This window comes from Hylobates moloch, unplaced genomic scaffold (genome assembly GCF_009828535.3).
Source record: "Hylobates moloch isolate HMO894 unplaced genomic scaffold, HMol_V3 SCAFFOLD_6, whole genome shotgun sequence".
NCBI classification, from domain to species: domain Eukaryota; kingdom Metazoa; phylum Chordata; class Mammalia; order Primates; family Hylobatidae; genus Hylobates; species Hylobates moloch.
The window spans coordinates 154,501,578-154,512,706 of NW_026652281.1; the positions used below are offsets into that span (position 1 = coordinate 154,501,578).

The following is an 11,129-nucleotide window of genomic DNA, read 5'->3' on the forward strand; positions in this document are numbered from 1 at the left end:
CTGAGGCATGCTGGGTAAACGTCAAATGAAATGAAGGCACACAATCTCTATTCTCAACTAGACAGCAAATTGAGGTGCACAGCTCCTCTTAAAAAAAAAATCCATTTGTGGTTGTTGATGTAGTGGTCCCTAACAGACAACAGGCTCCTCTTTGCCTGCACCAATAATAAATGTCAGTACAGAGCCAGTCCTTAAATTGGGCTGACGCCAAGCACTGGAGAACTATGGAATGTGCACTGACGAGAACTCCAGAAATTCAGTCCAACTTGGCTTTCACTGGGGAAAAACTGGGCCCGGAAAGGCTGAGTGATGTACCCAAGGCCGCCCCGTTGGCTGGTCTGCTATCCCTGTCCTTAGGATCACATAATACAATTTTTTTCCATCTTTTTACCTAGATTCACATAAGGGAAATCCTCTCCCACAGTCATTTCTTATCTGCCCAGAAGGAACTTGCACCCTTTCAACATCCTGGGCCGAGTGGTGAGTTTCAGTTCATGTGCATCCATGTAAAGTACTAGGACATCGACGACAGCCTCAAAGCCAGGTGGGAGGAGGAACCTACAACTTTGTCTCCATGGACATCTGTGCGTTATCTCATTGTCATTCATGATTCCAACTATTTTCCTAAGTTCCAAATTTTCTATCACTATCATCTGGGGTTTTGATAACAGCACCTAGAAACAGAGCCTAGAACTCTGGCCTGTTCCGCTCATAAATTAATAAATAAAATGCAGTTCTGAGGTCAACACCTAGCTCCAGTTGACTGTCGTCCCAGGGACACAGGCTCCTTCCTTCCCCTGACTTATGTAAACATGGGCACTGGCACACTTAGTATAAGAGCAGCAGCTTGTCTCCAGATTAGCGGGAAAAACCCAGCCTTCGCTTTTTCTGTTTGGTGGGTGAATATCAGTTATTCTGTAGTCAAGAGAGGCTGGCAGGCCAGGCCTGGGCTCAGGGAAAAGCAGGGAGGTCTTCGGAAAGCTCCTTGCTAGGGTGGCCACGTTCATCCTAGCACTTCATACTCCCATGGCTGGGAAAGGCATCTCTGAATTAGGAAACCACCTCCCTTCAAAAATAATGGTCCTGGGGTCAGAGAGGCAGAGATTGCACAAGGCCACAAGTCACTTAGGTGGAGCTGGGGCTAGACAATGCAGGACGGGAACAAAGGCTGCTGTGTCACCACTCAGAAGCTGCCCACATGAGAAAGGCATGACGTCACCAGGAGGGAACAGTCTAGACTGGAAGACCTTGAGGCTCTAGGAGTATTTCTGACACCTACACTGGTTCCTCAGGTACCGGGACCTGTAGTGGAGGATTGAGCCCACTGAGCATCTCACTGTACAGGTAAGAGAAGGGAAAGCTGGATCCACATTCCAGCCTGGAATGAGCCAGACACTATCCTCCCCACCCTCTGTCTCACCCACCTCCCTGCTTCGGCTTCGCGGCCACCTCACCAGGAAGGCTTCTGCATGGTTCTTGGCCTTGCCCAGGTCCTGCTCTTGAGAGGCAAAGGAGGGGAAAAGGGAAATGCTGCCATGTGGCTCTTGCCCCAGGCCCAGTCTGGCAATGAAGCAGCTGCAGTACAACTGTGGTCTTGACAGGCAGGTGGCGAGCAGGAGAGCTCCAGCCTAGGAGAGAAGCTCCAAGAGCAGTTTCCAGATGTGCACGGTGCCAGGCTCTTCAAAGCTGGGTCCTGCAGGGGCAATGCTGGCTGCCAAGAGGAAAACCTCCCGCTGGTTATTGATAGCCTGTAGGCCCAGCTCCCGCTGCAGCTCCACCATACTCATGGCCTCGCTCAGGTCCTGCGTGAGACAGAGAAGTCAGAACACAGCTGGCAGCATTTCCTAACACACTCACACCCTTGTCATTCATGAAATACACTGTTCTTAGGCTATTCGTGGGAATATCAGGCTCCAAGTTCCCAGAAGTAGCCTCTGGACCCCTTGGCCTAAACTCAATGCTCTCTCCCTCACCCTGGGCTCTCCTTTGTACCAACCTCTTTTCATGGCATCATTAGCCACTGTTTTGAGACGGAGTTTTGCTCTGTCACCCAAGCTGGAGTGCAGTGGCACGATCTTGGCTCACTGCAACCTCCACCTCCTGTGGTGGAATCCTGAGGCGATTCTCCTGCTTCAGCCTCCCTAGTAGCTGGGATTACAGGTGTGAGCCATCATGTCTAATTTTTGTATTTTAAGTAGAGACAGGGTTTCGCCATGCTGGCCAGGCTGGTCTCGAACTCCTGACCTCAGGTGATCCACCTGCCTCAGCCTCCCAAAGTGCTGGGATTACAGGCATGAGCCACCACGCCCGGCCAGAAATAGAGCACTTTCTATGTGTCAAGCATTGTAGATAGGCCCTTATATACTTAGCTTATTTAATTTTCACAGTCCACGCTTAATTGATGAGAAAATGAGCTTGGGGAGGTGAAGTCATTGAGCTAAGGTAACAGTGGTGAGTGGTGGAGCCAGGTTCCAACTCAGGTTGGTGTGATAACCAAGTTTCCTAAACTCAGTCATGGAGAGACGATACAGTAGGATCACTTCCAGACAAGACCTCTAGAAACTAGCTGGAGGAAAGCAAGGGACCACTACACAGCATGACTGGTGATGCTGCATTGTAATTTCAACCCTGGCCCAAGATTTAAATGATTCTTCCTGGAGCAATTCAGAGACTGCTGGGACCTTTGATGTTGTCTCCTACAGGTTCAAAGCTGCTATAAATTAGTTTATAAATAGGATATGATGTGATTCCTGGTCCAAACTGGGGTAGTCTGAGGCTCAGAGCGGGCACTATTAATAGTGCCAGAACAAGAGTTGTAAATGGGGACTGTCTTGGACAGAAAAGGACATACAGTCACCCTATTTATAAATAATTGTCAATGTTTCCTAATAGGTTGGGGATTCTGAGGTCGAAGACATACAGCCTCTCTCCATGTCAGCTTGGAAACAGGCCCCACAGCTCTCAGACGCACCTGAGTTTAGGCCACAGGAAATATGATCAGACTCTGTACTCTGGCAGTTTCACCTGATACTGAGAATGGGACCCAAGGTCTGTGATACTGAGGGTTCCTGGGCCCAAGGCGACTCTCTGGCACCCAAGAGAGGTACAGCACACTGGTTAAGAGGAGGAACTTTGAAGAATATCTGAGTTCAAGTTTGGGCTTTGCCACATGCCAGCTGCAACTCCAGGTATTGAGTGTAACAGCAGGGCCTATCACGGGGTGTTTGGAGGGCGGAAGTGAGGTCATGATTGTCAGGTGCTCACCACATGTATGGCACACTGTAAGCACACAATAGATGTTAGCTGTTATTTAACCTGTTCTACCTCTCATTAGTTACCAGCTTCAGCTCTCTGATCTAGAGCCAGAATTTGCAGGGGCATAGCAGAGTGGAAAAGGTACAGCTTTAGCATTAGACGTCCCAATTTCACTATTTTTTTTTTTTTTGAGATAGGGTCTTGCTGTGTCACCCAGGCTGGAGTGCAGTGGTGTGATCACAGCTCACTGCAGCCTCAACCTCCTGGGTTCAAATGATCTTTCTGCCTCAGCCTCCAAAGTAGCTGGCACTATAGGCAGGCACCACCACACCCAGTTGATTTTTTGCATCTTTTTTGTAGAGACGGAGTTTCGCCATGTTGCCCAGGCTGGTCTTGAACTCCTGGAATCAAATGATCCACCTTCCTCGGCCTCTCAAAGTGTTGGGGGTAGAGGTTTGAGCCACCACGCCTGGACCAATGCTATTACTCTCAAGATGTACAACCTTGGAAAGATTACAAAACTTCTCTCATCTGTAAAACGGGAATAGCATCCCATACTTTATAGGGTCAACATAAGAAGAAATGTTATTCAAAACCACACCTGGGGGCCAGACACAGTGACTCATGCCTATAATTCCAGCACTTTGGGAAGCTGAGGCGGGTGGATCACTTGAGGTCAGGAGTTAAAGACCAGCCTGGCCAACATGGCAAAACTCCACCTCTACTAAAAATACAAAAATTGGCTGGGTGTGGTGGCGCATGCCTGTAATCCCAGCTACTCAGAAGGCTGAGGCACAGGAATTGCTTGAACCCGGGAGGTGGAGGTTGCAGGAGCCGAGATCACACCACTGCATTCCAGCGTGGGCAACAGAACAAGACTCTGTCTCAAAAAAAAAACAAAAACAAAACACCATGCCTGGCATATACGAGGCACTTCATAATTATTTTTCTCATCTCTCCAGGGTGTGACATGATAGGCAGGCAAAGAGGAAGGAAGACAGAGGCAGGGATCAGGACAGGGCATAGGTAGAAGAAGTGGGGGCGGCATCTCAGCCACCCTCTCTAGGCCATGGGCTCAGGCAGTGCTCCGTGCCCCTGCCCAAGCATCTCTAAGTGGACATCCCCTGGACTGAGCTGCCCTCCCACAGCCCTCACCTGCTTGTTGGCCACCACAACGACAGGCAGGTCAGGGTCCTTGTCCAGCAGCTTGTGCAGCTCCTGTCGGGCCCAGGGCAGCCGCAGTCGGTCAGCCGAGTCCACCACAAACACCAGCACATCCACCTCGTTCACAAACTCCTTCCAGTAGAAGCGCAGGTTCTGGCTGCCACCAACTGAGGAGAGGCCAGGGGCCAGCTCAGAGCCTCCTGGGCCCTAGCTCACTGCCCACAGCCCCCACCCCACCCTACTTCTAGCTTGGTGAGCTTCCACCAGCCAGGGGCAAGGAAAAGACTGCAGTTTCCGCAGCTACTCAGACTGGATTTAGCTCTAGCTCTGATAGGTGGGTCTCTTGGGGCAAGTCCCTAGCTTTAAGCACCAGTCTCCTCACTGAACTTTCCTAACAGGTTGCAGTAAAACCCACAGGTACCATATGCAATGTACCTTTCACAGGACTGACACATAGGTGCTCAATAAATGGGAGTCTTCAGTTCTCTCCCCTGGGTTGTCTTGCTTTGCCTCTTGCTAATTCCTAGCTTTCTCCTACAGGTTCAAAACGGTCAGTGATGGCTGTGATAGGAGCCAGGAGTCCTATTGTCTAGAAAACTCAGGACCCCCTGCCCTGCCTATACACAGCCATTCTCTATTCAGTTTCCCCCATCTCCTTCTTTTCCCTTGGAAATGTCATACTTCATCCTACCAACACATGGTTGCCAACACAGTCCCCCAGCCTGGGTCACCTTTCTGTTCCTCTCTGCTCCTCTGCACAGTCCCACTGGTCACGCCGCACCCTAGTGTTTCTGGCTATGTTTCTGACACTTGAGGATTCTAAGCTGTGAGAGTCAGAGGCACTTACCTCTGGATCCCCACAAAGCCCTCAGCACAATGCCTGGCACATAGCAGGCACTCAACAAGTATTTACTGAGTGCTTGCTAGGTGCCAAGCACTGATCTGGGTGCTGCGGATACAGAGGTGAGCAAGGCAAGCAGGGGCCCTGCACCAAGGAGCTCCCTCCCTAACTGGGAAGGACATGGCAATGACATCAACGCATTTCAAAAATGAAAGAAAGAAAACAGAAAAAAGGGAAAGTGGCTGAGGTGGAACAGGGGTTGGCCCTGGATTGGGTGGTCTGGGTAGGTCTCATCAAGGAAGTGGCATGTGAGCTGAGTGGGATGATGAGAAGGAGCCAGCCACGGGAAGAGGCAGAGGAGAGCATTCCAGACAGAGGGGAGAGCATGCTGGAAGTGTCTGGGAAACAGAAAGAAGGCTGGGGTGCTGAGGCACGGCAAGAAGGAGAAAGAGATGGCTGTGAGGCTGGCTGGGGCAGGCCACATAGGGCCCAAGACCATAGTGATGGGGTGGGGAGCCCCCCAAGGGCTTTAAGCAAGAGTGACATTACCTGATACGGGTTTTCTCTAGCTGACACTAGGGACAGAAGGGGAAGCAGGAAGACCAAAGAGGAGGCTGTGGTGCTGAGAGGAAAGATGACACCAGTTCGGACCAGACAGGCAATAGTGGAGGAGGGTGTGCCACTGCCCACTGCACTCCAGCCTGGGCGACAGAGACCCTGTCTCCAAAAAAAAAAAAAAGACTAGAAAGGTGCGGTGCGATGGCTTACGCCTGTAATCCCAGCACTCTGGGAGGTCGAAGCTGGCAGATCACTTGAGGTCAGGAGTTCAAGACTAGCCTGACCAATATGGTGAAACCCCCGTCTCTACTAAAAATACAAAAATTAGTCGGTCGTGGTGGCGGGCACCTGTAATCTCAGCTGCTCGGGAGACTGAGGCTGGAGAATCGCCTGAACCCGGGAAGAAGAGGTTGCAGTGAGCCGAGACAGCGCCATTGCACTCCAGCCTGGGTGTCGCAGTGAGACTCCATCTCAAAAACAAACAAACAAACAAACAAACAAACAAACAAACAAAAGACTAGAAAGGTAGGTGACCTTGGATTCATGATACTACTGCTGGAACTCATTTTCCTCTGGAGATAATGAGGGTAGTGACCGATTCTAGTTTTATGTAATTGTTTAGGGGAGTTTCCTTAAGCAATGCCTGTCAAGTGCTTGGCATATGAACCCTTAGCTGTTAGTATCTGTGTTAGGCCTATCGACTTTGGTAGGGGTGATGGAGCAGGCGGTGCAACTGGAAAGGCCCGATCACGAAGGGCCCTAAATGTCAGAGCACAGAGCGTGGGCTGAATCCTGTGCCCCAGAGAGCGGTGGGAAGGATTCGTAGAGGGGAATGTGGTGCTCAGACATGCATTTTGGAAGCCCCCTTCCCTGCAGAGAATCCAGGACTGGTCCAGTAGAGGAGATGGGGAGATGGGGTAGGGTGTCCGCTCACTTTCTAGCAGGTCCACCTCAAAGTCCTTGGTGGGCAGACGCACGGAGTTGAAGCCCCAGGTGGGGATGTGGCCTTCCAGCGGTGGCTTCCCCGACAGCACGCGCAGGAACGTGCTCTTGCCTGCGCCATCCAGCCCCAGCACCAGCACCTCGCGCTGTTCCAGCTCCTCCAGCGCCGGCTCCTCGTCCTCCTCGTCCTCGGGCTGCGGGGAAGCGGAGGTAAGGCTGCGGCTGGCGGCCTCCCGGCTGACCTCTCCCGAGGGAAGACCGAAGGCACCAGAGGGCCCAGGCTCGCCTTCCACCCGTCCTGGGACAGGCAGGCATGGTCTGGATGAGTGGGACGAACGCTGCCTTTGGAGTCCTGAATTCCAAACCCTTGGCGAATTCCTTACGCTGGCGCGCCCCGCTTTCTCCGCCGGTCTCGGAGTCCCGACCGCAGGCGGGAGGGGACGGGGTTTCTCCCGACATCCCCCGGGACGCGGCGCACTGCGCAGGCGCCGGAGGGGCGCGAACCGACCCGGCTGGGCCCCGGGATGCTCCGGAGCCGCGCCCTCCAAACTCCGGCCCCCGCTGGAATGCCCGAGCCCCACGGCGTGGAGTGACGGCGCGGTGCTACGGCGCCGCACACACCCAAGCACGCCCACCCGTTCCTCGGTTCCCGGGCTCTGACCGCCCACCCGCGCGGGGCCTCTGCGCTGCGGCTGCCAAGCCCTCGACCCCCCAAGCTCCCGGCACTAGCAGGGCCGTTCCGTGGTCACACCCCTTGGCCACATGCGCGGAGTTGCAGCCCCAGCCTGCCCGCCCTTCCGCGGGCCTCGGCCCGGCACTCACGTCCCACTCGTCCCACTCGGGGAGGCGAGCAGCCTCCGCGCCCCACCAGGCCTCTCCCCGGTCCCAGCGCCGCTCTCGGCCGCGGCCGAAGTAGGTCTTCCAGAGGATGAAGAGCACCGAGCCCAGCACCGCCGCGGCGCCGCCCAGCGCCAGCACCAAGGGGCCCAGCGGCCGCGGCGCCATCGGGCCGGGCGAGGGACGCAGGTGCGGGCTGCACAGGCCGAGCCCACTCGCCCGCCGAAGATGGCCCCGCTGCGACTGCTGCGGCCGCGCCCACCCACCCAGCCCCAGTCCCGCACTACAAGCCCCACAATGCACCGCCGCTGTCACGGCAGGCCGACCAGGACCCGGCGGCGTGGGTGGGGGGCGCTGGCCGGCGCGCGGGGACCTCCGCTCCCCCTGCCAGGTGCGGGGAGGAGAGGGAGTGCCTGGGGAGGACGGGAGACGGCGATGCTTGCTAGCATTCGCCAGGGATTAGCTCACGGCTTTTCTCGGTTACCCCTTACAATGATACCACGCAGAAGGGAAAACAGAGGCCCAGGAGTTAAGTAACCCGCCCAACGCCGCATCCTAGTGCTTTGGTGTAGCCTGCTTTCAAACCCAAGCGATCTGTCTCCCGGTCATCCCTCAAGACCTCGGGGAGGAAATTGAAGCAAGACGCCCGAGATCACACGGCAATGGGGTGGCAGAGGCAGGAATAGAACCCAGGTCCGTGGCTCCCCGCCACCTCTAGCCTTCTTTCGCTGCCTCCTGGACCCCAGGGGTTTTGCTGGGGTCCTGGTCAGGCTGAATTAAGCAGTGTCAGGAGTTCAGAATGTTTAGAGCTGACTGCCTTGTCCTAGGTACCCCCAGTGACTGCGAAGGCTTCCACGTGTGTAGCACGAGGAGGAAGAACAGGAGAAACGACCTGAGTACAGCAGTCAGGTTCTTTTGGCTCTCCAGATGGGTGACGCCATGTACGGCTGGCTGTAGGGTACGTGGGTCGAGAGACCGCCTGTGGCTCTCAGGGCCCAGCAGGGCTACCTCTTCCCCTTTATATTGTCTCAACTCTTCACCTCCTTTTAGTTCCCGATTCCTCTGTACCCCTGGCTCTGGGTCCCAGCCCCTATTCCTTCTGATTTGGCCCTCTTTCCCTTTGGCTACATATATATGCTCCTCTCCTCCCAGATAGTGATGTTTTAGCTACATCTTATTTCTTCCGGCATTGATTCTTTTGAAAAATTTATTTCTGGCCGGGTGTGGTGGCTCATGCCTGTAATCCCAGCACTTTGGGAGGCCGAGGCAGGCGGATCACCTGAGGTCAGCAGTTCGAGACCAGCCTTGCCAACATGGTGAAATCCTGTCTCTACTAATACTACAAAAATTAGCCGGGCGTGGTGGCGGGCACCTGTAATCCCAGCTACTAGGGCGGCTGAGGCAGGAGAATCCGTTGAACCTGGGAGGTGGAGGTTGTAGTGAGCCAAGATCTGCCATTACACTCCAGCTTGGGCGACAAGAGCAAAATTCTGTCCCAAAAAAAAAAGAAAAAAAAAAAGAAAAAATGTATTTCTATATTAACGCTTTTGGAGGACTGCGCATGTAGCTTATTTGGGAAGTGATGTCTGGAGGCAGGAGAAGGACATTAGGAGAGTAGGACAGGGAAGAAGGAAAGGAGGCCAATGTCAGGGTGCAGCATCAAGGACTCTGCTGTGGACCTTCTGGGCCGAATCCCATTGGGACCTCTAAGGGCACTAAATGCCTCTCAGAAGGAAGAGAGGTTGGAGCATTTACTCACCAGCTCCAGTTTCCCATCGGTTAATGGTTGCCTCTGGGGTGCGTATTGACACTGGTTTCAGAATGTGGTTTTATTGTAAGCCACTCCATGCCATTTTGTAGACCAGGAAGGACTAACTTATAAATCAATTTGCCCCCTACCCCTTCTCACTCCTTACCCCCACCCCACCCCCTGCTCTTTTCTAGCAACCCACATACATATACTCAGATTTCTCCCACTTCAGAAAACTGGCTTCTCTGGTTATTACCTCTTGTTCTTGTCCATTTCGGCCCCACTTCTGAATAATATGCACTTCCTATGCCTTGCCCCATGCACCCAGTGAAACTGTTTTCAACTATGCCTCCAACAAATCCCTTGTTGGAAAATCCATTGGGAACACCTTTAGGCCTTATCTTGCTGGAACTCTTGGAACTATTTAACATTGCTAAATATTGGGACCTTACAGAATAATAAATAACACTTCTCTCCAAGTTTAGAACCAGTTGAGAAGATGCAAGAGACAGCCAAATGGAGAGAAAAATGTCACCTGCTGACCCTACAGAGCCAGGCCCCACCCCAGGAAGCAGGGAGCATCCTCAGCCACTCTCTTTGCAGATGAGCAGGGCTGGGAGGAGAGCTCAGAAGTAGCCAGTTTGAGCCCATGCGCCTCCTGCCTTCTAAAATCCCCATCCAAATAAAGCAGGCTTCTGGGGGACAATGAATGAGGGTTGAGGAGAGAGCCCAGGAGTATGACTCCAGTGCTGGGGTTCAAACTGGTTCAAGACTATTTGTTGTGAAATTAATTTAGGGGTTGCTACTACAACTTTAAATTAGAAAATGAAATAGAAGGCCAGGCATGGTGGCTCACGCCTGTAATCCTAGTACTTTGGGAGTCTGAGCTGGGTGGATTGCTTGAAGCCAGGAGTTTGAGACCAGTCTGGCCAACATGGTGAAACCTCATCTCTACTAAAAATACAAAAATTAGCTGAGCATGGTGGCACACGCCTGTAATCCCAGCATTCGGGAGGCTGAAGCACAATAATCTCTTGAACCTGAGAGGCAGAGGTTGCAGTGAGCCAAGATCATGCCACTGCACTCCAGCCTGGGCAACAGAGTGAGACTCTGTCTCAAAAAAAAAAGGCTGGGTGTGGTGGCTCACGCCTGTAATCCCAGCACTTTGGGAGGCCGAGGCAGGTGGATCACTTGAGGTCAGGAGTTTGAGACCAGCATGACCAACATGGTGACACCCCGTCTCTACTAAAAATACAAAAAAATTAGCCGGGTGTGGTGGCACATGCCTGTAATCCCAGCTACTCGGGAGGCCGAGGCAGGAGACTTGCTTGAACCCAGGAGGCGGAGGTTGCGGTGAGCCGAAATCGAGCCATTGCACTCCAGCCTGGGAAACAAAAGCGAAACTCTGTCTCAAAAAAAAAAAAGAAATGAAGGCTCCTCAAGGTCTAATTTTTTGAAGACCTCGAGGTCTAATTCGGCCTTGCCTCACCTTTCCTGCCTCCTGAGTGAGTAATCATTCTCTTAGGTCTCTCAGCTGGAGTCTTGCCACCCTGTCTCTCTTTCCCTCTACCTTTTCATTTTCCTTTCCTTTCCTTTTTTTTTTTTTGTTTTTTTGAGATGGAGTTTGTCTCCCAGGCTGGAGTGCAGTGGCACAATCTCAGCTCACTGCAACCTCCACCTCCCAGGTTCAAGCGATTCTCCTACCTCAGCCTCCTGAGTAGTTGATATTACAGGACCACACCACCACACCCAGTTAATTTTTGTATTTTTAGTAGAGATGGA

The 11,129-nt window shown here is 53.0% G+C and overlaps 1 protein-coding gene across 1 annotated transcript; it reads right to left on the reverse strand.

The window, feature by feature from the left end:
- Positions 1-1,416: 1,416 nt before the first annotated feature.
- Positions 1,417-7,816, reverse strand: ARL10 (ADP ribosylation factor like GTPase 10). Its single transcript, XM_032158782.2, has 4 exons — positions 7,583-7,816; positions 6,753-6,954; positions 4,411-4,586; positions 1,417-1,802 (listed from the first exon to the last, which is right to left on the reverse strand). The coding sequence occupies exons 1-4, from the start codon at positions 7,763-7,765 to the stop codon at positions 1,629-1,631; spliced, it is 735 nt and encodes a 244-aa protein (XP_032014673.1). The 5' UTR covers positions 7,766-7,816; the 3' UTR covers positions 1,417-1,628.
- Positions 7,817-11,129: the final 3,313 nt, after the last annotated feature.